At 50.8% G+C, this 24,268-nt stretch overlaps 1 protein-coding gene across 4 annotated transcripts in view; it reads left to right on the forward strand.

Moving 5' to 3' along the window:
- The window catches only part of INSR (insulin receptor), a 127,771-nt gene extending 104,081 nt beyond the window's left edge, over positions 1-23,690 (forward strand). For 2 of the 4 annotated variants that reach the window (XM_059159853.1, XM_059159855.1), the window contains 9 exons: positions 4,472-4,631; positions 8,684-8,783; positions 9,776-9,843; positions 12,348-12,592; positions 13,561-13,671; positions 13,760-13,919; positions 15,468-15,597; positions 15,924-16,058; positions 18,626-23,690. In XM_059159853.1, coding sequence (XP_059015836.1) covers positions 4,472-4,631; positions 8,684-8,783; positions 9,776-9,843; positions 12,348-12,592; positions 13,561-13,671; positions 13,760-13,919; positions 15,468-15,597; positions 15,924-16,058; positions 18,626-18,980 — 1,464 coding nt within the window. In that variant the 3' untranslated portion in view covers positions 18,981-23,690. Of the gene's footprint in view, positions 1-4,471; positions 4,632-8,680; positions 8,784-9,775; positions 9,844-12,347; positions 12,593-13,560; positions 13,672-13,759; positions 13,920-15,467; positions 15,598-15,923; positions 16,059-18,625 lie in introns of all 4 variants that reach the window. The other 2 variants (XM_059159852.1, XM_059159854.1) reach the window with 1 other exon arrangement.
- The last annotated feature ends 578 nt before the right edge of the window (positions 23,691-24,268 follow it).

A 24,268-nucleotide genomic window follows, 5' to 3' on the forward strand; every position in this document is an offset into this window, starting at 1 on the left:
TACAGTAAATCCTCAGAATAACCCAGTGAGCTTGGTCCGGAGGCAGCCAGGATTTTTTTGTCCAGCGTCCAGAAGAATAAAGTCAGGACTCAAACCCAAGACTGATGTTTTCATCCAAGGGTTGGCAGCTTTTTTTCCTGTCGAGGGCCAGATACAGACCATGTTTGGCTTCATGGCTAAACGGCCTCTGTTGCAAATACTTAGCTCTGCTGTTGTAGCTCGAAAGCCGCCTGATAGAGGAGACGGATGCTCATGGGGATGGTTGTGCACCGGTGAAATGTTTTATTGCAAAAGCAGGCAGTAGGCAGGCGTGGGCTCCAAGCGGCGCCCATAACTACTGTGGGTGGATCACCATCCGCAGAAGGGCAGGGGTCTGCACCTGCTAGAGGAGGTGCAGGCTAGGGCTTGAATCCCCCTGCTGATGATTCTCCCCTTGACCGTGTGACTTCAGGCAGATGAGCCTCATCACCTGCTTGGGTTGCTCTGAGCCCTTCCCCCGTCCCAGGCACAGCACCCAGTCCTTTGCAAGCATCTGATGGAACCTCGAGGTGACCCGACCAGGTGGCATCTGTTAGTGTCTCCTTTTTTTGGCCAGGAGTGTGAACACTGGAGGAGCTGAGTGCCCTTGCTCAGGGTTACACGCTCAGCATCTTAAATCCAGACTGTTGGGTTCCGGAACCTACCATCTGTGGCTGAGGCCGGTCACTCAGGCCAGAGCTCATTTTCTATAAATGGCCAGAGAGTTTAAGTTTTTAGTTTTGGGAGCCATAAAGTCAGGCTTGGGCATGAGTGTTTTTGTTTTTGTTTTTTTTTAAAGATTTTATTTTTTTATTTGACAGAGATCACAAGTAGGCAGAGAGGCAGGCAGAGAGAGAGGAGGAAGCAGGCTTCCTGCTGAGCAGAGAGCCTGATGTGGGGCTCGATCCCAGGACCCTGGGATCATGACCTGAGCCAAAGGCAGAGACCTAACGCACTGAGCCACCCAGGCGCCCTGTTTGTTTGTTTTATAATAACAGTTTTACTGTGACACATTCACATACCACAAAATACGCCCATTTAAAATACACAGTTCGGGGCGACTGGCTGGCTTGGTCGGAGGAGTGCGTGACTCTTGGTCTCGGGGATCTGATTTCAAGCCCACGTTGTGTGTAGAGATGACTTAAAAATAAAATCTTCACAATAAAATAAAATAAAATAAAATTCAACATAATGGTCATCACTACACCCACATGGGGCTTGAACTCACAACCCCCCAAGACCAGGATCTCACACTCCACTGACTGAGCCAATCGTTACATCAATTTCAGAGTATTTTCCTAAAAAGTCCCCCCAGCCCCCGATCTCTCCTTCCTCGTGTCCCACCAGTCTCTGTCGGCTGCTCACCTACTCTCTGTCTCTGGATATGCCTGTTCTCGCACCAGATCGTACAGCCCACGGCCCTCTCTTGCCGGCTTCTGTCATTATCATAATGTCTCCGAGGTCCATCCCCGTGGTGGCATGTGTCTGTGCTTCCTTCCTTTTCCTGACTGAGAAATACTCCATCACATGGGTGGACCACATTTTGTTACCCGTCACCCGTAGGCAGACATTCGGGTCGTTTTCGCCATCTGGCCGTTGTGAGTAAAGTCGCTCAGAGCGTCCTCGTGCAAGTGTTTGTGTGGACACGTGGTTTCCGGTCTCCTGGGCGTGTACCACGGGATAGAACTCCTGGGTCCCGGGCCAGCTCTTTCCCCAAGTGGCTGCACCATTTTAGATCCCCAGCGGCAGGGTCTGAGGGTCCAGCTTCCCCCCGTGGTCGACAGTCCGTGTTCTGGGCCTTGTTTTGGGTTAGGGCCGTGCTGGTGGCTGTGAGTGGTGTCTCACTGTGGTCTTGATGTGCATTTCCTGGATGGCTCATTTGGGCCAAGTTTTGGGCCTTTCCCTGAACCCACGGGACTTGTCAGCTTTCGGGTGGCTTTGGGCAGTGAGGGTCAGCCCTGGAGCCGGGGTGGGGTTGAGGATGGGAGGCCAGAACCCCCTCAAGGGGGAGGGGCAGCTTCCAAAGGCAGTTCCAGGGCGACATAACCTTCGGGATGTTGAGGGCAGCAGGGAAGGGAATATGGATTCCGGGCCGTGGGCAGCACGTTTCCACTGCAGACCCTCCGTGGTTTTCTTCCTGCTGCTGTGCCTGGCTCTTTCCTTGGAGTTTGCCAGCGTCGAGCACTGAAGGCCTCCATCCTAGGAACCCCTTGGTCCTGGGTGAGCTGGGAGTGTTAGTTACCCTGTTGGCACAAGTTCTCCCGCTGCCTGCAGTGCGTCTGCCTCCCCCTCTTCCTGGAGTCCAAGGGTCACGGGTACGAATCCCTGCTAGATCCTCAGCCCCACGTGGGGCAGCACCAACTCCACACAGACTGGCCCTATTTGCCCTTTAGGGGAACAGAGATTTGGGTAGGTAGGGGGCAAATAGGAGAGAGTGAGAGATTACCGTCACTTTTTAAAAAAAAAAACCCTTTTCACGGACAAGATGGCGAATCATCTCCCACAATCTCCCTTATTGCCTAGCATCGCTTTCATAAAGTAAGAAAATAATGCAAAAAAATTTATTACGCCCCATTAATAATACTATTGGGGTATGATTTTGCCAGTTCTGCAAAAATTCTCTCCAGCATTTGATGGGAAGTTTTTCTGTTCGTTTGTTTTTTGGTTTTTGTTGTGGTTGTTGTTGTTTTTCTGGCATTTGCTGGGTTCATAGCCAAAATCCCGTCTTTCTCCTTGAACCTCGCATTCAAGTCCTTTGCTGTCTCACCCTGTTCCCTCTCTGCCCAGGAGGCCCTGGCCCCCGGGGACCGCCCCCTCCCCCGGGGAGGAGCATCGCTTCTCACTGTTGGCGTCCTGTCTCCTTCGCTTCAGTGTCTGTTGTGGTTTCGGGCTTCTGTCTCATTGGCACAGGCTTTCATGGAATTGGCTTCTTCACTCTTTGTCAGGTTTCGCTTCTCGTTTCCCTTTTCGTTTTTGTTTCTCGGTGTCTGGGGAGACAGCTGCCTCATTGTCTAGTTCCTTCCATTCATGGTCCCCTTGCCCCTCGCGGTGTGTGGGGACCCCAGCTGGCCTCGGAGGGTGCCCTTCCCCTCGGTCCCCCGACAGCAGCTACCTTCGGTGTCTGCATTTGAGTATTTGCCCATTTCTACTTGGTGACTCATCGGACTTGGACGGACCTTTGGACTGGTGCCCCCAGCCCTGCCGTCAGCCCGATCAGCCCGATCTGTTTTCTTGCTGTTGTTGTCACATGACGAGCACGGGAGTTTTTTGCGTTTCTTTCTCTGCCCGCTGAAATTTTCCAGTCCAGCTCTCTGCATGCACTATTAACTTGGAGCTGTTTTGGAAAGTTTTAAAAAATTGGCCGGTCGCGGGCAGGGTTCATGGTCTCACTTCCCAGGGAGCCTCTTGCCTCTTCTACTAGGCTCTGGATTGATCTCTGTTTGCATCCTTCTCACGGGGGCGCGTATCCTTTTCTTATCTCCCCTCTGTTTTCAGAGATTGAGGTAGGGCCCTGCTTGTTTTCAGAATGGTCACATAAAGCAAAGCAAAGCCAGGCTGCACCAGAGGAAGGAAGGAGATTTACCGTGGGTCCTGAAGACATTACGCCCATGCGTGCCTTTGGCTCTGAGGCCAGGAGATGTGGGGGCAAAGCCTGAAATTTGATTTAGGTGCTGTGGGTCTCTTCTTTCCTGGCCTGGTAACAGTGCCTCACAGTGGTTCCAAAAAGGGTAGGAGCCACGTGGTTCTGGATTGAACAAGGGTGGTTGGCCCAGCCACTTAAACCTGCTAGGAGAGCTCCCACCAACCATTCGGTCTCTCAAGCAGCAGCCGGCGGACTATTTTTGTACGCCTGCCTGTGTTCGTACAGCTTCAGAGCTAAGAATCGCTTTCCTGTCTTAAAGTGGCTGGGAAAAAAAATGCCAAGCATCTAGAGAAAGATAGTGTGATGACACGTATCCATCCACTTAACGTGAAGCTCAGCGTTGGGCGTCTTCAGCGTTCCGTGGGCACACAACCACGTCTGCTTGTGGACGGATGTTATGGGTTTGGGGTGGGTCTCAGAGTGCTTTCGCGCTGTGACAGCAGAGCTGAGTGGGTCATTCGTGTGGGTGAGTGGGTGACCATCCGGCCCCTTTGACCGCAAAAGTTTGGGGCCTCCTAGCCCGCACCCCCGTGTCCTCGTCTCTAGCATGAGGCTGAGCCCCAGTGGGGTTGTCACAAGAAGGAAATGACCTGGTCCAGGTCAGACGCATGGCTTGTGGTTTAGGAAGGGTCAGATTTTACCCACGATGACAGCCTCCGCAGCTGCCTCCTTCCCCGGAGAGCGAGTGTGCGGAAATTGTGACGGTCCTGACGCAGCCCGGGCGCTCAGTGTTCTGATGGCACCTTCCTGCCAGGGATGGACGCTCCCGAATGGCCGAGAACAATCCTCACTCCTCCCCCTGTCTTCCAGGAGCTGCACCTCTGTGTCTCCCGCAGACACTTCGCTCTGGAGCGCGGCTGCAGGCTGCGCGGGCTGCCGCCAGGGAATTACAGCGTGCGAGTCCGGGCCACCTCCCTGGCAGGCAACGGATCCTGGACAGAAGCCACCTATTTCTACGTGACAGACTATTGTAAGTCTGGGCTTGGGGCTGGGCGTGGCAGGGCAGTTCAGAGGATGGTCAGGGAAGCTCGGAGGCTATGCCTGCTGGCCCCGTACTTGACCACGTCCCGGTCTGCTGGTGCTGCTGTGTGACCTGAGCAATGTGCTTGTCCTCTCTGAGCCTGTGTGTTCTTATCTGACCATGGGGAGAGTAAGGACCCCCCCAACAGCCTTGGGGGTGAAAGGAGGTTTCAGTGACATTATGCAGGTCAAGTGGCTAGCCCAGGGCATGTTAGATGAACACATTAGCTCTTGTTACTAGTGTCCTAAACTTGATTTTTGATGGGCTGTGCCCTCCAAGGGAGGACATGGGAGCTTGCCTGTGGAGCGTCAGATGTGCTCTTGATACGCAGGGAGTGAGTGCTGCCATCGGGTGCGCAGAGCACACTGTGGACAGTAGAGTGGGAGGCTGGGGAAGCTGAACTGGTCAGGGACTGCTTCCTGGAGGAGGTGACATCTTGACTGAGACCCAGAAGAATGTACAAGTGGGGACAAAAGAAGGCGGTCATCCTGCAGTGTGGTCGGAGCCTACAGATGACTTGGTGAACAGATGACTTGGAAGGAGGGGAGATTCTAGACCAGGAGTGGGAGCTTGCGACGGACCGGGGTGACAAGGCTACTGCTTGGCCGGCTGGATTTTCACATACCAGGCCTGGTGGGACTTCGGAAAGTGGGAAGTGACTCCTGCTGGGAAGGCTCCAGCCAGGGTCAGGGCTGGGATGAGCGCCCTGACACCAGCTGGGCGTGCAGCACCACCGTTCTGATGCTGCCTAAGGGGGTGAACACAGACCCTGCCAGGTTAAGAGCACAGTTCCCAGCCAGACGGGCCTTACTTCAGATGCTGGCTAGAAGTTGGGGGTTCTTCAAGCTCCCTGCACTTCCAGCTGACACCCCCCAGCTGGCAACAAACTCAGGGGTTCCTGTGACCTCCCCCGCCACCCCCAGATTCAGTCATTTGCTCGATCAGCTCATGGAGCTCAGGAAAGTGCTAGATTACAAGGACGGTGTTATTATAAAGGCTGTCAGTCGGGGCCACCCAAATGAGGAGACATACAAGGGAGGGTCGGGAGGGTCCAGGATGCTGAGCTCCTGTGTGTTCTCCCGGTGGAATCAGGACATGTGGCGGCATCCTCCTGGCATACCCGTGTGTTCACCAGCCGGGAAGCTCCTCTAGGCTTGGGTGTGGAGGGTGTCCCTCACTAGGCACTGCTGAACACATCGCTGTTGTGCGATGGAGCTCCATCTCCGGCCCCTCTGCTCCCTGGAGCAGCCCCTCTGGTCCAGCCTTCCAATCATGTGCGTGGTCTGCCAGTGACTAGCTGGCATCCTGGGTCATCTCATCTCTTAGCATAAGCTCAGGTCTGTTCCAAGGGGCTCGTCAATAATAAAGACACTCTTTTTTTTTTTTTTTTTAATTATTTATTTATTTATTTATTTATTCATTTATTTGACAGAGCTCACAAGTAGGCAGAGAGGCAGGCAGAGGGAGAGGAGGAAGCAGGCTCCCCACAAAGCAGAGAGCCCGATGCGGGGCTCGATCCCAGGACCCTGAGATCATGACCTGAGCCGAAGGCAGAGGCTTAACCACTGAGCCACCCAGGTGCCCCTAAAGACACTCTTATTACCCAGGATATTTCAAGGATTTGGAGTCTCTCAAGAACCTAGGCTGCCATGAATAAAATTCCAAGGAAAATATCAAAGTGCGAAAAAAACGTTTGTAACATCATTGACAACAAGTTAATATCCTTGTTATAAAATGAATATATATATATGTAGTACATGAGTAGAAGATATAAATAAATCCTAACACAAGCATAGACGCCGTAAATAGCCAGCTTAAAAAGAAATATAAAAGATAGAAAGCACAAAAAAAAGTTCAACCTCAAAACCACACCAAAAAAGGGAGCAAATTAAAACAAGAGGTAATTTTTAACTTATCGAATTGGCAAGGCGTTTGTTTCTGTTCAATTATAGTACTCAGTGCTGTCCAAGAGTAGAGACCCATGGACATTCTTTTCGTGGTTGGTGAATGCCACAATATAGCACTTTATTTTAAAGACTTTTATTGATTGTTTTGAGACACCAAGCAAGAGAGAAAGCATGAGCTTGAGGGGAGGGACAGAGGGACAAGGAGAAGCAGACTCGAGCAGGGAGCCTGATGCGGCTCGATCCCAGGACCCTGAGATCATGACCTGAGCTGAAGGCAGACACTATCCTGACTGAACCACCTCCCCTAAAGCATACTACTTGAAAAATCCGTATCAAACATCTTATAAAGGCTCTGACTGTGTGAACCAGCAATTCTGGTTCTAGAAAATTATCCTGAGGAAATGAACAGAGATGTCCAGAAAAGATAATGTGTTTGAGGAAATGCAATGCAGCATTACTAAAGATGCCAAAAAGTCTGGAAAATTACAGTTCTTTATTTTCTCACAGGGAGGCAAGCAAGGAACTGGGGGTGCACATTTTAAGGAGGTGCTCACCCCCAGGGGCTGACCCTGTGTCTCCGTGACCCAGAGCAAGAGCTCTCAAATTTTGCACTCTGGGTGCTTCCCTTTCTCCACGGCCTGGTTCCGTGGCCACGGGAATCGGAGGCTTGAGCAGGACTGTCGGGTCTGGGAAGCCGAGACGGGGGTGCAGCATGACTCGCAGATTGTGTCTCCAGACCTGCTAAGTCCCGGCCACTTGGTGGTCTCCAGTTTCCCTGCTCCTGAGGAAAGAAGGGACAGGGAGGAAGCGACACGCAGACACCCATGTGTGGCCAGTAGGTTCCCTCTTCTCATGTCTCCTTCAACTACCAAATATTGATGGAGACTTTCTGTGGCCAGGAGCTGCCGGGGAGGGGAGGAGGCAGTTTGCTGGGACTTCAGGGAGGGACCGGAGGTCTCAGGGTATAGCCAGCCACTGAAGGCAGCGTGGGGCTGTGGCTAAGCACATCCACAGATGGGCCCGGCTTGAAATCCCTGCTCCACCGTGGGTCCGCTCTGGGGTTTGGGGCAAGACCCCTCCGGTCTCTGAGTCTCTTTTCCCAGTCTGGTGGTTGGTCTTAGTCACAGCCCCTCCCACCATGGCTTGTGTGACATTAAATAAAATCAACCAGCACAGAGCACTTCACTTAGCGCCTGGTGTTTTCCTAAGTGTTCAGTAAACCTCTGTTGACAGGAAAGACCTTAGGGACCAGGGACCAGGGTCCCTCCGTGATTCCTTAGAATGCATTTTCCTCCTTGGCCCGGGAGAGTCTGAATAGGATGGTATGTTTATAAATGCTGACAACTTGGCTTTACATGCAGATTTTTTAAAAAAGGAAAAAAAAAAAAAAAAGGCTCCATAGCATTTCTTCCCTAAATTGAAGAGGGGAGGACCTGTTAGCATACAGGGCCCTTCCTGGTGAATTTTTCGTCTGTGAGAGGTGTTGTTCGGATGAAAATCGGCTGTTTAATTTGCGGAGCCCACTGCAGAATGAAAATGTAGGGCCCTTTGTTTAAAAATTATTAAGAATTTTTTTTTAAAAGATTTTATTTATTTGAGAGAGAGAAATAGAGCACAAGCATGAGTTGGGGGAAGGACGGAGGGAGAGGGAGAAGCAGGCTTCCCGCATACGGGGCTCGATCCCAGGACCCTGGAATCATGACCTGAACTGAAGGCAGTTGCTTAAATGACTGAGCTACCCAGGCGCCCCTAAAAATTATGAAGACTTTCAAGACAGTGGCAGTGGGGCGTTAAGGAGCAAGGCCTTTCAAGTGTGGGGACTTGGACCATGGCCTGGGTTGCCTGCCTGGGAAGCTGTGTGGACTGGCGGTGGGCGGTGTGGTCTGGGGGTCGGAGCCTCGGAGCCTGCCTTCCCGCCCCATGGAACCAGCCAGTGTTTCGGGACTGCTGGAAAAGAAGGGCTCAGGTGACCAGCGGAGAGGCTCGGAACAAGAGAAGGGGCAGGAGCATGTGGCTTGTCATTACAGGCGTAGATGTGATTTGCGATAGGAACACATTTTGATGTGAACCATTTGCCTTATTCTATTTCAGTAGATGTCCCATCGAATATTGCAAAAATCATCATCGGCCCCCTCATCTTTGTCTTTCTCTTCAGTGTTGTGATTGGAAGTATTTACCTGTTCCTGCGGAAGAGGTGGGTACGGCCGTGTGCGGGTAAATGGTTAGACGGGCTCTCCAGGAAAGCAGGCGTGCCTAGATACAGAGGGAGCGCTAGCTCAGTTTATTGTCAGTTTGACTGACGTAAGGGATGGGCGTGGCCTGCAACTTACAGCTAAAGATCGTAATACAGTTCGCAACGCTCAATCATAAATGATCACAAATGCCCTCCCGCTGGTTGATGGTCACCAAATGCTTTGGTTGATTCCCCCCGCCCCACCCCTGAAACTTTGTCTCTGTAGGCAGCCTGTGGTTGCCAGGGATGCAGGAACATGGCTCCAACCTGTTGACTGATGCTTTGTTTTCATTAAAGAGGAAGGTAAAAATGAACTAAGATGTGGAGGTTCATCATCAAAGAAGTGACTTGGCTTGGTCAGGTAGTGACTTTTAGATACCGAAGGAATGTTTTCTCAAATCACGGAGATGACTTTTTTTTTTTTTTTTTTTTAAAGATTTACTTATTTTAGAGAGCACGAGCAAGAAAGAGAGGGAGAAAGAGCAGGAGGAGGGTCAGGGGAGACAGAGAATCTCAGGCAGACTCCCTGCTGAGTGTGGAGCCCAATGCAGGGCTCCATCCCATCTAGAGAAGGCGCCCCAACTTTTAGTATCATTTTATGTAAATGTCAGCCTGTATCTTTTAATTTTTGGAGGATGATTATATTAATAGCCCGCTCTCCAGTTTCCCGAAAACTTAGCTATTGTTTCTGCTGAGCTGGAATGAGAACAGCAAAGGGCGAGTGTCTTTCAGGTGTTAGTAAGGACAACTGTAAATTACGGTTCATGATCCCATGTTCATGCATATTTAAGTAGCCATCTGATGGGCTTGTACGACACCCCAGACCATATCCAGGGTCACAGGGATGCTGTTGCTAAGGGCTGTCATTGGCCTTGGGGAGCTAAACCCCGCTTCGAGTGACCCAGAGCCCCTTGAGGATATCAAGCTAGAATATTTTCCTTCTTCTCTTCCAGGCAGCCGGATGGGCCGCTGGGACCGCTGTATGCATCTTCAAACCCTGAGTACCTCAGTGCCAGTGATGGTGAGTACCATCCTCGTACCTTTGGGTGGCCAGAGTCCTGCCTTTTGGGGTCCCTGGCTATGAGTGTCAAGTGCAGGTCAGGGGTCGGCACCCAGGGAGACTGAGCTGAGACCTCTCACTCACATGAGCTCACAGACCTGCCTCTTGCTGCGAGACCGTATTACCGAGAGCAGCCAGGCACCCGCTGTCTGGCACCTGTTTGGCTAGGCTGATCTAGCTGGGCTCACCCCAGGGGCTCGGCTGGGAGGCTGACAGAGAGTCAGGTGTCCCAGCTGTTGGGGGAGTAGGGAGTGGAACCCGGGATACCTGTGCCAGAGACTGCGCGGAGGGTCAGAGCCAGAGGGCCGTGCACGGACTTGCTGTCCAGGTTGGCAGGTGGGGGTCAGGAGCCAAAATGAGACACGGGGTAAGAGGCAGGGAAGACAAGAACGAAGGGTGAGGTGGGGTGCGCAGGCGGCTGTGTGGGCACGGGGGACGCATCCGCTGCTGGCAGGGGCTGAACGCGGGTGGGACGCTGATGCCAGCACCCGAGTGTCGGACTGACACCTGGATTTCCCTGGATTGTACCGAAGCATGCTGGGCGGCCCCTGCAGATGACGCTCTCCTTCCGAGGAGAAAGCGTCTGCCGCATTGCGAGTTTCTAAAGGACTTCACGCAGCAGGAATCATAAAGTGACTTTGGAGGCGTGAACGCTGTGGCCGGGGGATCCTGGGGGGGATGTTTGTAAGGATGCCCAGGATGTGTTCTCATCAGGTCTGCTGAGGGGGTGTGGGAGAAGGAAGATAAGAATGTTTATTGTGGTGTGCTTAGCAAGGCAAGGCAGGGCAGGGCAAGACCAAGGACTTGCTATTTTGAATGATTTGAGTGGGTTCTGGGGTGTGGAGGCTGGCCCTGGGGTGATCGAAGCATCTAGAGAAGAGGGTGAGGGTTTGGGCTCTGGATGGTGGTTTTGCGGGTAGAAGGTACTGTCACAGGCCAGTCATTTAGGGTCTGTAGGGATTGGCCACCCTTAGGGGGTCAGTCCCTCCAGGGTCATCGAGGCCCCAGATGCTAAAACGTCAGAGTAGGGAAACTGGAAGAGGGTATCATGCTGGGTGGGGACGTGTGCAGGGGCCAGGAGCAGGGGGAGTGACCGCAGATGGAGGAGCTTCCTCTCCTGGCTTGGGGATGGCATTGTTACTGCACATCAGAGGTGGGAAAGCTCAGCCTCAGGGCTGCCGTCAGACCCCACGGGAGGGGTGAGGCCGGGAAGGCTGCACAGGGCTGCCTCTCCACCCAACTGCCCCGCTTCCTTCTGGGAACGCAGCCATGGCCGAGGCCACAAGGGTGGCCCATGAAAGCTGGAAACTGGAACTCAAGGGTCTCTAAGGCTGGGAAGGCCTGGGCCAAGGGGCGCTCCCAGGGAAAGACCCAGGCTCAGAGCGCTGGCGGACAGGATACCCCCACGGATCATGTGTGTGTGCTCATCTCCTCCAGTGTCCTTGCCTGGGGCCCTGGTGACTGTATCGGTTGCTGGGGCTCCCGGAACAAACACCAGGGACCGGATGGATGGCTTCAGAAACAGAATTTTAGTTTCTTGCGTTTCTGGAAGCTGGGAGTCTGAGATCAAGGTGTCAGCGGGATTGGTTTCTGCTGAAGCCTCCCTCCTCGGCCCTGTGTGCATGTCTGGGTCTGAATGTCCTCTTCTTCCGAGGACTCCAGCCACATGGGATTAGACCCTCCCCACTGACTTCATTTGAACTTGAATTGCCTCCGGAATGGCCCTGTCTTTAAATACAGTTACATTCTGCGGTACCAGGGCTAGGACGTCAACATAAATTCTGGGGAGGGACACAATTTATCCCCGCTTTGGGGGAAGGCTGGTACCTTTTTGGCTTTTCTTATGAGGCCTCTGTGCATTTGTCTGCAAATCGTTTGCTGCATAACAAACCACCCCAGAGTTAGTGGCTTGCAACAGCCAGTGTTTGTTAGCTCGCAGTCCGGTGGGTCCGCCAGCTGGGATCTGCTAGGCTGGACAGATGTATTGATCTCGCCGGGGCTCCTCTGCACGGCCGCAGCCTGCCTGCCGATCCACTGGCCCTGGATGGGCTCACTGGTATGGCCAGCGGTTGGCAGGCTGGGTGGTCTCCCATCCCCTTGGCACTTGGCAGAAAAAACAGCCTCAGATGGGAAGTAGAGTTGTGGGGCGGCAGGGCTCTTAGCTCAAACTGAAAAGACGAGGAGGAGGCGGGCCCAGCTCGGCCCAGCTCAGGTCTTACTAGCAGGTCTTCCCTGGACTGATGGTGGCTCCATCCCAAGCCTCCGCTGCCCCCTCCAGGAAGGGCAGGGGCCCACGCCTGTCCTGTTCTTGGCTCTGCGCCCAGTGCCTGCTTGGTACAAGGCCTGGACCACAGAAGTCCCTTCATGAACATTCCCCTGGCGGGGTGGGGGGCAGTTCCAGCGGGAGGCGGCTGGGGGCTCCCCGGGGGTCTGCCGAGGACACCGTGTAGATCAATGAGGAGTAGTGTTCCCATGTTCTGTGTATGTGCCGGACGAGTGGGAGGTGCCTCGGGAGAAGATCACTCTCCTGCGGGAGCTGGGGCAGGGCTCCTTCGGCATGGTGTACGAGGGCAACGCCAGGGACATCGTCAAGGGCGAGGCGGAGACCCGCGTGGCGGTGAAGACGGTCAACGAGTCGGCCAGTCTGCGGGAGAGGATCGAGTTTCTCAACGAGGCCTCCGTCATGAAGGGCTTCACCTGTCATCACGTGGTGAGTCCCACGTTTGCCCAGAAGCAGACAGAGACGTCCTTTTGCACCTACTCCCCGGTTCCCCTTCCTCCTCCTCCTGACCAGAGCGGGAGGACTCTGGGTGTGGACCCCTGCCTGTCCCCTGCTCCGCTAAGCACCGTAAAGGTGTGGAGGAGGCTCCCTCCCTCCTCCCTTCGCAAACCCCACCCTCTTCCACCTTGCTTTCCAGAAACTTCCAGAAACTTCTGTCCAGAAACTTGTTTTCCAGAAACTTCTGTCTCTTCCCTCTTCCTGGTGCCTTTGTGACTCTGAAACACCATGGATGGTTCACCCCATCCCTGCCCCCACTCGAGCCAGCACAGACTCTCCCTGCTCTGCTGTTCCTTCGTGGCCCCACAGCTTCTCATTGAGCCTTGTGTCCTTTCTTCCTTGCCATGCATAGCTGAGGGGATCTGCTCTGTGCTGAGCCTGTCTTGTCTCCTGGATGCGGCAGATTCCTGTCCTTGGGGAGAGAGTCCAGGACAGCCATGGAGACAGATCCTAAGCCCAATAAGTTCCTCCTGGAGGTCATTAGGAGCCAGTGCTCTGGCGGGTTGGAGCAAGAGAGCAGAATCAGGGGGCTGGGCATTTGGGAGTGGGGAAGGTGTGCTAAGGACGGAGGGACTGGGCCATATGGACCCGGGAGAGAACAGCAAGTGCAAAGCCTGATTTGCCTGATTTGCTCCCCCGAGGCTATCTCCCAGGGTCTGCCTTGGAGTGTTGCTGTATTGGGCATGTCTCTGTGCTCCCCACCACGCGAGACTGAGAGTCTTGAATTCTCCCTCCCTCCCCTGGTGCCTCTGCCCCCGCAAGGCCCTGACCCTGGCATTGGAGCCAGACAGAGCCGGGATCCCCACGCAGGGTGCTGTGTGTGATGCCGATGTCATACGGGGAGACCTTGGTGATGGCAACCTTCCCCGGGACCCTTACCCAAGATCTTTGCTCCGCAGGTCCGCCTCCTGGGGGTGGTGTCCAAAGGCCAGCCGACGCTGGTGGTGATGGAGCTGATGGCCCACGGAGACCTCAAGAGCTACCTCCGCTCCCTGCGGCCGGAGGCTGAGGTGAGCGGGCTCTGGGGACCCGGCAGGGTGCCCGCTCGTGGCCACAGGAGGCCGGGTTCCTGAACCCGACCCCTTGTTTCGATTTTAGAATAACCCCGGCCGCCCTCCCCCTACCCTGCAAGAGATGATTCAGATGGCAGCGGAGATCGCCGACGGGATGGCCTACCTGAATGCCAAGAAGTTCGTGCACCGGGATCTTGCAGCCCGGAACTGCATGGTGGCCCACGATTTCACCGTCAAAATTGGAGGTGCGTCTGGCCTTCTAGTTGGAAGTGTGTGGCCCAGGCCCAGTCTGATTGCAGGAGATGTCTGTCCTGAGCAGGTCAGTCTTTTCCAATAGTACAAAGAGGGCCTGGACCTCGGTCTATAATTTAATTGCACTTGCTCATGAACTTGGCTCATTTCCTGCTCTGGATAATACTGGTGTTCCCCATTGGTGGAAGCCACCACACTGGGAGCCAATAGATGGGACTGATGATCGGTGAGTCACCACGGTTTTTCTGCCCTCACACAACACCCGCCCCATGTGGCCATGTACAGCCAAGTCAGCTTAAATTAACTGAAATTAAAAATGTATTCCTTGGGCTGCGCTGGCCACATTGCAAGTGAGCGGTCGCCACCTTGAGCCTGGTGGCTGCCATATTGGGCAGAGTGAGCCTAGACGGCATTCGTCATCATGGAAAGTTCGACTGGACGGGGCTGTTCAGAAATGAACAGTAAAATAGTGCTTGTATAAACAAGAGAAGGAAGACTGGGCATAAGAGGTCTGAAGGAAATAAAGAGTCCATGGTAGAGAGGAGAGAGGCTTCTCTCTGTAGGGAGGCAGGCTTTTGGCCAAATCTTGTGGGATTAGTTGACCTGAATGAATGACAGCCTCCCAGGGGGCTTTCCAGCAGATACAAAGGCCTTACGCTGGAAGCATGGCTGGTGTGGTGTATTAGAAGGAACAGGCAGGGGAGCAGAGCAACATGAGATGGGAGGTTAGGGAGAGAGGCAGGAGCCAGACCTGGAAGGGCTTTATTAATCAGGGAGTCATCGAGCCATTACCCTAAGGAGCCAGTGGGAAGCAGAAGTAACGTGATTCTACTTATGAACCCAAATGACATTAACAACAAGGGAAGCCAGAATATCATCCTATTTATAATCCCAAGAGACCTTATCCTCCGTTAGCCATGGGAAGCAAGAAATAATATGACCCTATTTATGGAGCTTCTCTTGGGCATTGGGCTGTCAGGGTCAGGGTGTAGGGAAGGTCCTGCAGGTAAGAGGTGGCTGTGGGGCCGGAGTGACGGGGAGGAAGAGCTGGGTTAGAGCGGATGTGGAAGAAGAATGGGCAGAACATGCCGATGTTTTAGATGTGGGTATGGGGAAAGGGGCGTGGTCAAAAGGGGGCTCGACCCTAGGTCTTGTGCTGGGCAGCAGGGTAGTGGTGGGGCCGTACCTAGTGGAGAAGATCAGGTTGGCTGCGGAGACGCCATGCTTTGGTTTGGGATGCGTGTAAGGTCGTGGGTGGGAAGGAAGTGTTGCTGAGAATGGGGTCCCCAAGCTGTGGGCTGAAACATTGCTTCTTGGCCACTTGGTGCTTTCTTTTCCTTCCCTTTACATGGTGGCCTATCCTTTCCCTCCACATCCCCATGAGTACTCTCAGACTATCCTCATGGGATTTGGCTACCACCCAGGTGAGCACACACCTGGGGCAGGTAAGCCCATCTGAGGGCTCTACCAGGTGCGGGGCAAGAAGGAGACATCTGGACTGTAGGCTGAAGGTTAAGACCACGTGACCCCTTTGTTGTCAGACTTTGGGATGACCAGAGACATCTATGAAACGGATTACTACCGGAAAGGAGGCAAGGGTCTGCTCCCTGTGCGGTGGATGGCACCGGAATCCCTGAAGGACGGGGTCTTTACCACTTCTTCTGACATGTGGTGAGTGGTGGATGGATTGGTGGACACAGTGCTGGGCTTGGATCCCAGGGTGTTGCATTAGTGCGACTGGCAAGAGGGGAGCCAGTTAAAACCTGCCTTCCTCACAGCCCCTTGATCAAGAAAGCAGAGGGGATGTCATGTTGGAAGGACCCTTGTCTGGCCACTTATGTTCAGTTGAGACTAATCTAGGCTTTTCTGAATGCAGCATGAATTGTTTAATTAACCAGCCAACCATGTTCTCAAAAACCAAGGAGGGGTGCGTGCGTGCGTGCGTGTGCGTCTGTTTTAATGGCTTCTTTGTTACTACTTTGAACTGTCGTTGGCAGGTCCTTTGGCGTGGTCCTCTGGGAAATCACCAGCTTGGCAGAACAGCCTTACCAAGGCCTGTCAAATGAACAGGTGTTGAAATTTGTCATGGATGGAGGGTATCTGGACCAACCCGACAATTGTCCAGAGAGAGTGTAAGTGTAGAAAGACTGGGTGCTATGTGGGCTCTTCATCAAAAAGGCGTTGCCCTTTGGTTTGTGTGTCGTATGTCTACATGTGTGTTCATGTTTGCATGTTGTGTCTTCGCATGGACACTTTTTTGCACATCATACCTATACACACGTTTGTGTTTGCATGCCATATCTTTGCACAAATGCTTTTTTGCATATTGTGTCTGTGGAAGGTTGTAGAGAAACCGCACAGCATTGGTTACCATGGTTACCATGGGAGAAGGAAATTGGGTAGCTCGGGTGGGATGTTTATGTTTAACTCTCTGTCCTTTATATACTTAACATTTTGTCAGGGAGTGAATACAATCAGACATGTCTGTTATATCGCAACAGAATTGGGGAAAAAAAGAAATCAGAAGCAGAAACATTAAAATTATTTTTGGTCAGGGATATGTGTTACTTATTTCCCCGCTCCCCCAATTTTTGTTGTATTTTGGTCATAGAAAAAAAAGGGGGGCACCTGGGTGGCTCAGTCAGTTAAGTGTCTGCCTTCGACTCAGGTTGTGATCCTGGGGTCCTGGGATCGAGCCTCACATCGGGCTCCCTGCTGAGCACGGAACCTGCTTCTCCTGTCCCTCTGCCACTCCCCCTGCTCATGCTCTCTCTCAATAAATAAAATCTTTAAAAGAAACTTAAAGATAAATTAAAAAATGAAATGACAGTAGCAATGGAAATTTGAGATGATGCCTATAAAAATATTTTATAACTCAGTAGATAAGCCTATGTTAAAATATTAAGTATAAAGTGTGTGTGTGTGTGTATTAATTTCCAGATGTCTTCAGATAGAAAAGGCAAGAGGTTAGATCTGAAGGAGAGTTGTGTGCAGACTGTATTTTCCCTGTGTTTTGGGGTGTTTCCTCTCTACTATGAGACGGTTTACATATGAAGTCCATTATCAGTGTTTCTTAAGAAAAAAGTTTGCCCTCCTGGAAAATCTAGGGGGAAAGGCCATTCTGAGGTTTCAACCCCCAAAGAATAAGACTGTTAATTTAGAAAACCCAGTTGGAAGGGACCTTATGTGAAAAAGAGTACAAAGCAGAGTTATTTCGAAACTCTGAGCAAAGAATTTCTGAATGTAGTTTCATGAGAGTCCTTTCCTGGTCCTTAGTAGCTGGCTGCATCGTTCCAGGACCAGGGAGATTAGGTAGGCCCTAGGGCAGAGGTCCACACGCTTTCTAGAAAGTACTGTAAATATTTGGAGCTTTGTGGGCCCTGTGGCTCCCTGTTGCAGCTACTCAACTCTGTCAGGTAGACAGAAGGCAGCCGTGAATGGTGCGTAAATGAGGAGGTATGTCTGTGTGCCAGTAGAACTTGATTTTATTTTATTTTTTAATGTAATTTTATTTTTTCGGTGTTCCAAGATTCATTGTTTATGCACCACACCCAGTGCTCCATGCAATCCGTGCCCTCCTTAATACCCAACACCTGGTTCCCCCAACCTCCCACGCCCCGCCCCTCCAAAGCCCTGTTTGCGTCTCAGAGTCCACAGTCTCTCATGGTTCATCTCCCACTCCGATTTCCCGCAACTCACTTCTCTCCATCTCCCTATGTCCTCAGTGTTCTCTCTTATGGTCCACAAGCAAGTGAAACCATATGATAATTGACTCTCTCTGCTTGACTGATTTCACTTAGCATAATCTCTTCCAGTCCCGTCCATGTTGCTACAAAAGTTGGGTATTCATCCTTTCTGATGGAGGCATAATACTCCATAGTGTATATGGACCCCATCTTCCTTATCCATTCATCCGTTGAAGGGCATCTTGGCTCTTTCCACAGTTTGGTGACTGTGGCCATTGCTGCTATGAACACTGGCTATGAACACTGGTACAGATGGCCCTTCTTTTCACTATAAGATAACTGGGAAAAAACCTAACCATAGAGGTTAAGGATCTGTACTCGAGGAACTGCAGAACACTCAGTAGAACTTTGTTTACAGAGACACTGCAGAGGACCAGATCAGGTCATCTGGGGACGGGGAGAGGTAAAATAGAAACCCCAGACCCTCAGCACCTGCACTGTGCGTGCTTGGCTGAGTCGGCTTGTACACCCCTGCTAGCACCCTGGACAGCGCCGGCACCAAGCCTGCAGGACGGCTGCTCAGAGCTGGGCCCTCTCGGTTCAGTCCCCTCAGCTGCCCCATCAGGCAAGCATCTCAACCCTGAAGGATCTTTGACCCTAGAAAGATTGCTCCTTGGCACAGGGAAGCCTTTCAGGAAGCCCCGGCAGGAATTCAGCTTTATGAAATGCACCAAATGGGAGAAAGAAAAAATCAGGAATGTAGAAAATGATCAACCTTGGCCAGCAGGCAGGTGCGTCGAGGGGTGGGCTTCTTGATCTGGCTGGGGAGTGAGGCAGCCCCGTCGGCTCTCTTTCCCAAACCGTTCTCTTCTAAGTACTGGTAGAAATCTCGTTTCTGTCTTGGCCATGGCCTGCGCTGATGTTGGCACTTGTTGTCGTGGGAGGGGGTTGGGGTGGAGACTGCTCGGCCGGATGCCGCCGGACGTGTTCCTGACTGTCCCTCTGTCCCGCAGCACCGACCTGATGCGTATGTGTTGGCAATTCAATCCCAAGATGCGGCCCACCTTCCTAGAGATCGTCGACCTGCTCAAGGACGACCTGCACCCCAGCTTTCCGGAAGTTTCCTTCTTCCACAGCGAGGAGAACAAGGCGCCTGAGAGCGAGGAGCTGGAGATGGAGTTTGAGGACATGGAGAGCGTCCCCCTGGATCGGGCCTCCCACTCTCAGAGGGAGGAGGCCGGGGGCCGGGATGGAGGGTCCTCCCTGGGCCTAAAGAGGAACTACGAGGAGCACATCCCCTATACCCACATGAATGGGGGCAAGAAAAACGGACGGATTCTGACTCTGCCGAGGTCGAATCCTTCCTAACAGCGCCTGTTTTGGGGGAGGGGTTCCCATCTTCACTTTCCTCGGGTTTGAAGGTCTCCAGAAAACTCAGGATTCTCCTTTGAATCTGCCAGTGTCCGACGGAGCTCAGAGATCATAACTATCCATTGCTGTTCATCTGTGACTTAAAAATGTGTTTGATTGCCAATTTGACGAGCTGTCAGAGAATTGAACTGTGACCCTAGAGAAGGGGTTTCCTCGGCTGCTGTCCTTTGTAGGCAACTGTGGTTTTAAGCCAGGATGTTACTATTTTTTCTAGTACATTGAGAGCAAGCACCTGTTTTTACAAATCTTTTTTTTTTTTCTTTTTTTTTCTCCTGGCATCTGAGCTACAGTATAAAACATGAAACTTGTTTGTGGAACAAAAGTTTGAAAGAAAGGAAAAAAAAAAAAAGCCAACCCTGTTCCAGTAGAATTTCAGGCTTTCCAGAGTGGGCTTCAGGAAGGTGTTTTTTCCTCATCCAGGCTGAAGGATTTTTTTTTTTTCTTCACAAAATCAGTTCCTCAAATTGACCAATAGCTGCTGCTTTTGTACTTCTGATAAGGATCTGCAGTTCCGGCGTGTGTCCGCGTGCGCGTGTGTGTGTATGTCCAGGCTAGACATGGCTGGCGTGTGTGTGTGCACGTTTGTGCCCGTGCGTGCGTGCAAAGCGTTCATGCCCCGTTGACACTTTGGGGGTCGGCTCGTGAAGGTTCTGTCTTCTGGAGCTCCTGATCCTCCCATCTCCTTCCTTCCTTATTTACTGGGAGACTGTGCCCTCCACAGATTCTTCTGCCCCAAGCCTAGTCTCAGGAGTGTCTTCTCCCTTAACTTTGGTGAAAAATGTTTTCCAGGAGCCAAGGGAGTCATTTGGAGTGATAGTGGATCTTTTCAAGACCAAACAAAGCTAGGACAGAAAAAAGAAAAAAAGAAGAAAAAAAAAGAACTGAGTTGATTAAGGATTTTGAGAATATATTTGTAACATATTTAATTTTTTTAAAACTCTCCAATGTCAGCCTCATAAGTTATTAACTGTTTCCCGGGATGGGGGGGAGGGTTTGTGGGTGGTCTGCCTGTGTGCAGAGAGGGAGCGAGGCACCAGTGGCGGATTTGTTTGGTCTTAAAGGCATCCACTTTTCTGGGAATAAAGCCACATTAGCTGCTGACCCTTTTGGACATGATGAGGCCACGCTGAGGGTGTGGGCAATTGGGTTTGGTTTCTGCTTGGGAAAGCTGATAGCCACCTGGAGCTGAGTCCTGCCTTCAGACACACTTGTGGCTCTTGGATCTTTTGGTTCCTTATGTGTACCTCGCATGCTTCCTCAACTGGGTGTGCACATACCACAGCAAAACTAAACCCCAAAGTGCGACAGCCCAGATGGACTTTGAGAACACTAAACAGTATGAAGCGAGATGCACCTGTTGGTCCCCTCCACCCTCAGGGCATCCACCTGTCCTCAGAGTTGACCTCCCAGAAGCTGCTCTGTGCCCAGTGACCTCAGTTGGGCCAGGTGTGGGGCCTGAGCAGAACTCTCAGGTGCTTATGACGTTGCAGTCCCCAAGAGAATAGAGTCTGGAAGAGAAACTGCTAAGGACCTTCACGCCACCAAGAACTTCTGGATGGGCGTGAATCCAGTTACTTCCCTTTGGGGAAAGAATCACAGCTGCTCAAATAAAGAACACGGTGAACCCATTACTTTGGTTCATCAAAATCATCACCCACGTGTTATCCCTGAGAGCATTTTCTCATGAGTTTTTGACTGCTTCCTTCTCCTCTTCTCTTAAAAGTTGTGGGCTTCAGAATAGGTTAGAGACAATGGCAACCTCTGAACCTTCTCAAATTCTTGATTAAGAACACAGGTAGACAAATCCCAATTGCCTATTACTATCTTATTTATATGATTTGAGAAATTATAGCACATGAAATACTTCTGGAGAGCCTCAGTGATTGGGTACAAGGAACAAGAGTACAGAAATTATTTTTGCCAAATTTATTTTGTACATATAAGAGGGTCTACGTAAATTAAGAACACATAGATCTAGGTATTTTGTTCTTTTCATAGTAAATTTGTAGTGGCCGTATACCACACTAGCAACAATTTTCACATTTTTCTAATTCAGAAAGGTTTTCTTATATTAGGGGAAAATTATTTATTTTAATATATAAAAATCACTGTAAAAATCACTTTCATAAAAAATGGAGTGCATGTAAATTTTTATCAAAAATAAACAGGTGAATGTGGGGTAATGATTTTTTTTTTTTCCAGCACAGTCTACCTCAGTGTATCATTAGGATGTGGTTCAATAATGGACATCTTTGAGACTTCAGAATTCTGCCTGGATCCAATCTGAGTCAGGGAAAATCTGTATCAGCTGATCCCAAATGCCAGGGACCAGTAAGAATTTTGAGGGAGGGAGTTGGGATAAAGTGTGGCTTTCGTGTGAGCATAGATCCTTTTTCTGGCTGATAATCTTCTCTGAATTCAATCCCTCCTCCACTTTGTTTTGGTCCACCATCCATCGACACCATGCTCCCAAACATGAACTAAATTTCAGGCCATTGTGATAGATCTGATTTGTGGGGTACCGAGGCCTGAGCTACCTGCCTTTGGCTAGGAGAGGATACTCCATCTCCTGCTGGGGCAAAGAGAGGCTTTAGGGCAAAGCCAGCACACCCACTGTCCCACTGCCTCCCCGTGAACTGAGCACCGAGGTGCCCTGGCTCTCCGTGGCTTGTTCCTACTCCTTTAATGGGAGTGGGACAAATCGCACTTGTGGGGACCTCACATGCAAACACCTGATGTAGCATTTCTGTTTTCTAAGTGGAGAGGGGGAATGTTGAGAACTTCCAATCCAGAACCCACCAGCATGCTGAGTGGTTTTTTTTTGTTTTTTTTTGTTTTTTTTTTTTTAAGCAACAAAACCCCGGACCCCTGTGTTTGCTTGACCTCTGGCTGATACTGTTTGAACTTACGGGGCTTTGAAAAAAACCCATTTGTAAGTCTGGGAAGGGCCAGCAGGGCTGTACTTGCCAAACCTCACTGCCCTTATACTTTCAGACGCTGCCCCCCCCCCCCCAATTGTCTCACCCTTCTGTGCTTACCCTGGAAAGATACAGTAGAGTGATGGGCCCACCTGCACAAATGGGATTTCACCTATTTCCTTTAGTTGCCTCTGCTACTGCAGTGAGAAGAGCAAGCAGCCATTGGGTCACAAGCCTTTTTCATCACATAATGTTGGCTTTAACAACTTTGGTCCTAGGAAGTCATGGTTGCCCTGGGAGGGGCTTTATAGTGATGGTCTATACTGGGGGGGCTTGCAGTGATTGGCTATTAAAAAAAAAAAAAGCAACAAAGCCAGCTTAGGTTGACACTTTTTGCTGTTTGCTTTTAAAGATGTCTCATTATTATTAAAACCTTTTTCATTAATGTGGCCTAATCCACATAGTAGTTTCTTCTTCCGAGAGGAGAATAGCAAGCACATTACTTTCTCCCAGGACCAGTGATGTCAAGCACACTTCTGGAAATGTTTGTATTCTGGGAGCTATCCTTGGTGCTTTCCTGTTATTTCAAGCTAGTTGGGAGAATTGCTGCTGGTTCTCTTGGAGAGATATTGAGCACAATGGAGGAAGTGTGGGAACTGATGCAAGGGTCTGCACATACAATCCTGTGATCATTGGAGACTGCTGCCAGTCAATGGACAATTCTTCCACTATCTCCCACCAGAGCGGACAATCTGCCATAATGTGCTTGTTGGGTTGGGAGGTGTTCATTTGTAGCTGTGAAAATAGTGGTCAATGGGCAGCATTGCCATCAGAGCATGGCCCATGCTAGCCATCTGGGTAGGTGATGGATGTGCTGTAGTCCCAGGGACAATCATTCTTCTACTTCGTGGTGGGTGAAAGTTTGGTGTTAAATGTCTTTTGGATACCACTTGGTGAGTCCTTGACACCTCAGGCTCTTCAGAAATTACGGTTTTGTTGGGGGGTAGGGAACAGGGAAATGCTGATTGTATATAAATGGTGCACGTAGAATGGTGTCCATTTAGAAAGCCTTCCAGAATGTTCTTTAGAATTTTGATTTACACCGAAGGTGAAGCTGAGATGGAAAGAACAAATGCTAATTTGTGCATTTGTTTGAAAGAATGTGATGGACTTTCAGGGGCTACAATTAAAGGTGAATGTTTCCTTAGGGGTCCCCCCAGAAGCAGAGGGAAACATTGACTTTTTGAGCTCATGGTCACCTCATACCAGTCAGGGTCCAGAAACAACCTTCAGCCAAATTCTTATTTGGATGTGGGCCCTAAAAGTCCTTACTAGAAACCAGATTGTGAATCTGAGGCTCTTGGTCTCCTTTGGAAAGAAGGAACAAGTTCCAAGATGAGTGTGTGTCTATGCACACATTCGGGAATGACTTGTTTAATCTTTCTACTTTGTGTGCCTGGGGGCGGTCTTGGCCCCGCATGTCAGCAGCAGACACTTCCATCTGTTGTCAGCTGCACAGGATCAAATGTGCCTCGGCATATGTGAAAAACAACTCAGAAACACAAAACCCACCAAGAGCTCAATTATTTTTTCAATGTTTTCCTACAAGAGCCAAGTAGCGCTGTGTACAGAATATGCCTTTTTTTTTGAATATTGAAATTGCTCTGCATGTAAAATATGGGATAATTACCTGTTTATATGAAAATTCTGAATAAATTATCCAAGAATAGTCTTGGTTTTTTTTTTTTTTTTTTTTTTTTTTTTGTGTGTGTGTGTGTGTGTGTGTGTGCTGTTCAAGCAAGGACCTGTGACCTGTGTGGGATTGTGGCTATAGGGTGGGCTGTGTTAAGGGAAATCTGGAAGTTGTGCAGATCTGTTTTAAGAAGGAACAAACCTATGGGCTCTTCAATGAAGCAGGAGGTTAAATATTGTTATAAACAGGGCTGATGATCTGCTGGTACATACCTGTATAGTTGAGCTGGTGGTTTATATATTAAACTATCCCATACCAGTTGGTAAGTAACTGCTATCCCAAAGACCCCCAGACCTTCCCATGATGCAAGCACTAAGGGCTTCGTTCAGGAATATGAGGGGATCTCCAGGATCTTGTTCCATTTCACCATGCTGAAGACTTATATATTGAATACTTTTAGTGTCATCTTGGCAGCATGGACCTGACCCCAGCGTGGATGGTCAGTGGGGGACCACAGATTGGAAGAAGATTTTGAACAGCTTTGCATGAACTATACACAGAGTGTGGTGGGTAAGGGGATAGACTCCCTCCCTTCAGCTCCTTGTGTGACTTTG

Source organism: Mustela lutreola, chromosome 2 (genome assembly GCF_030435805.1).
Source record: "Mustela lutreola isolate mMusLut2 chromosome 2, mMusLut2.pri, whole genome shotgun sequence".
NCBI lineage: Eukaryota > Metazoa > Chordata > Mammalia > Carnivora > Mustelidae > Mustela > Mustela lutreola.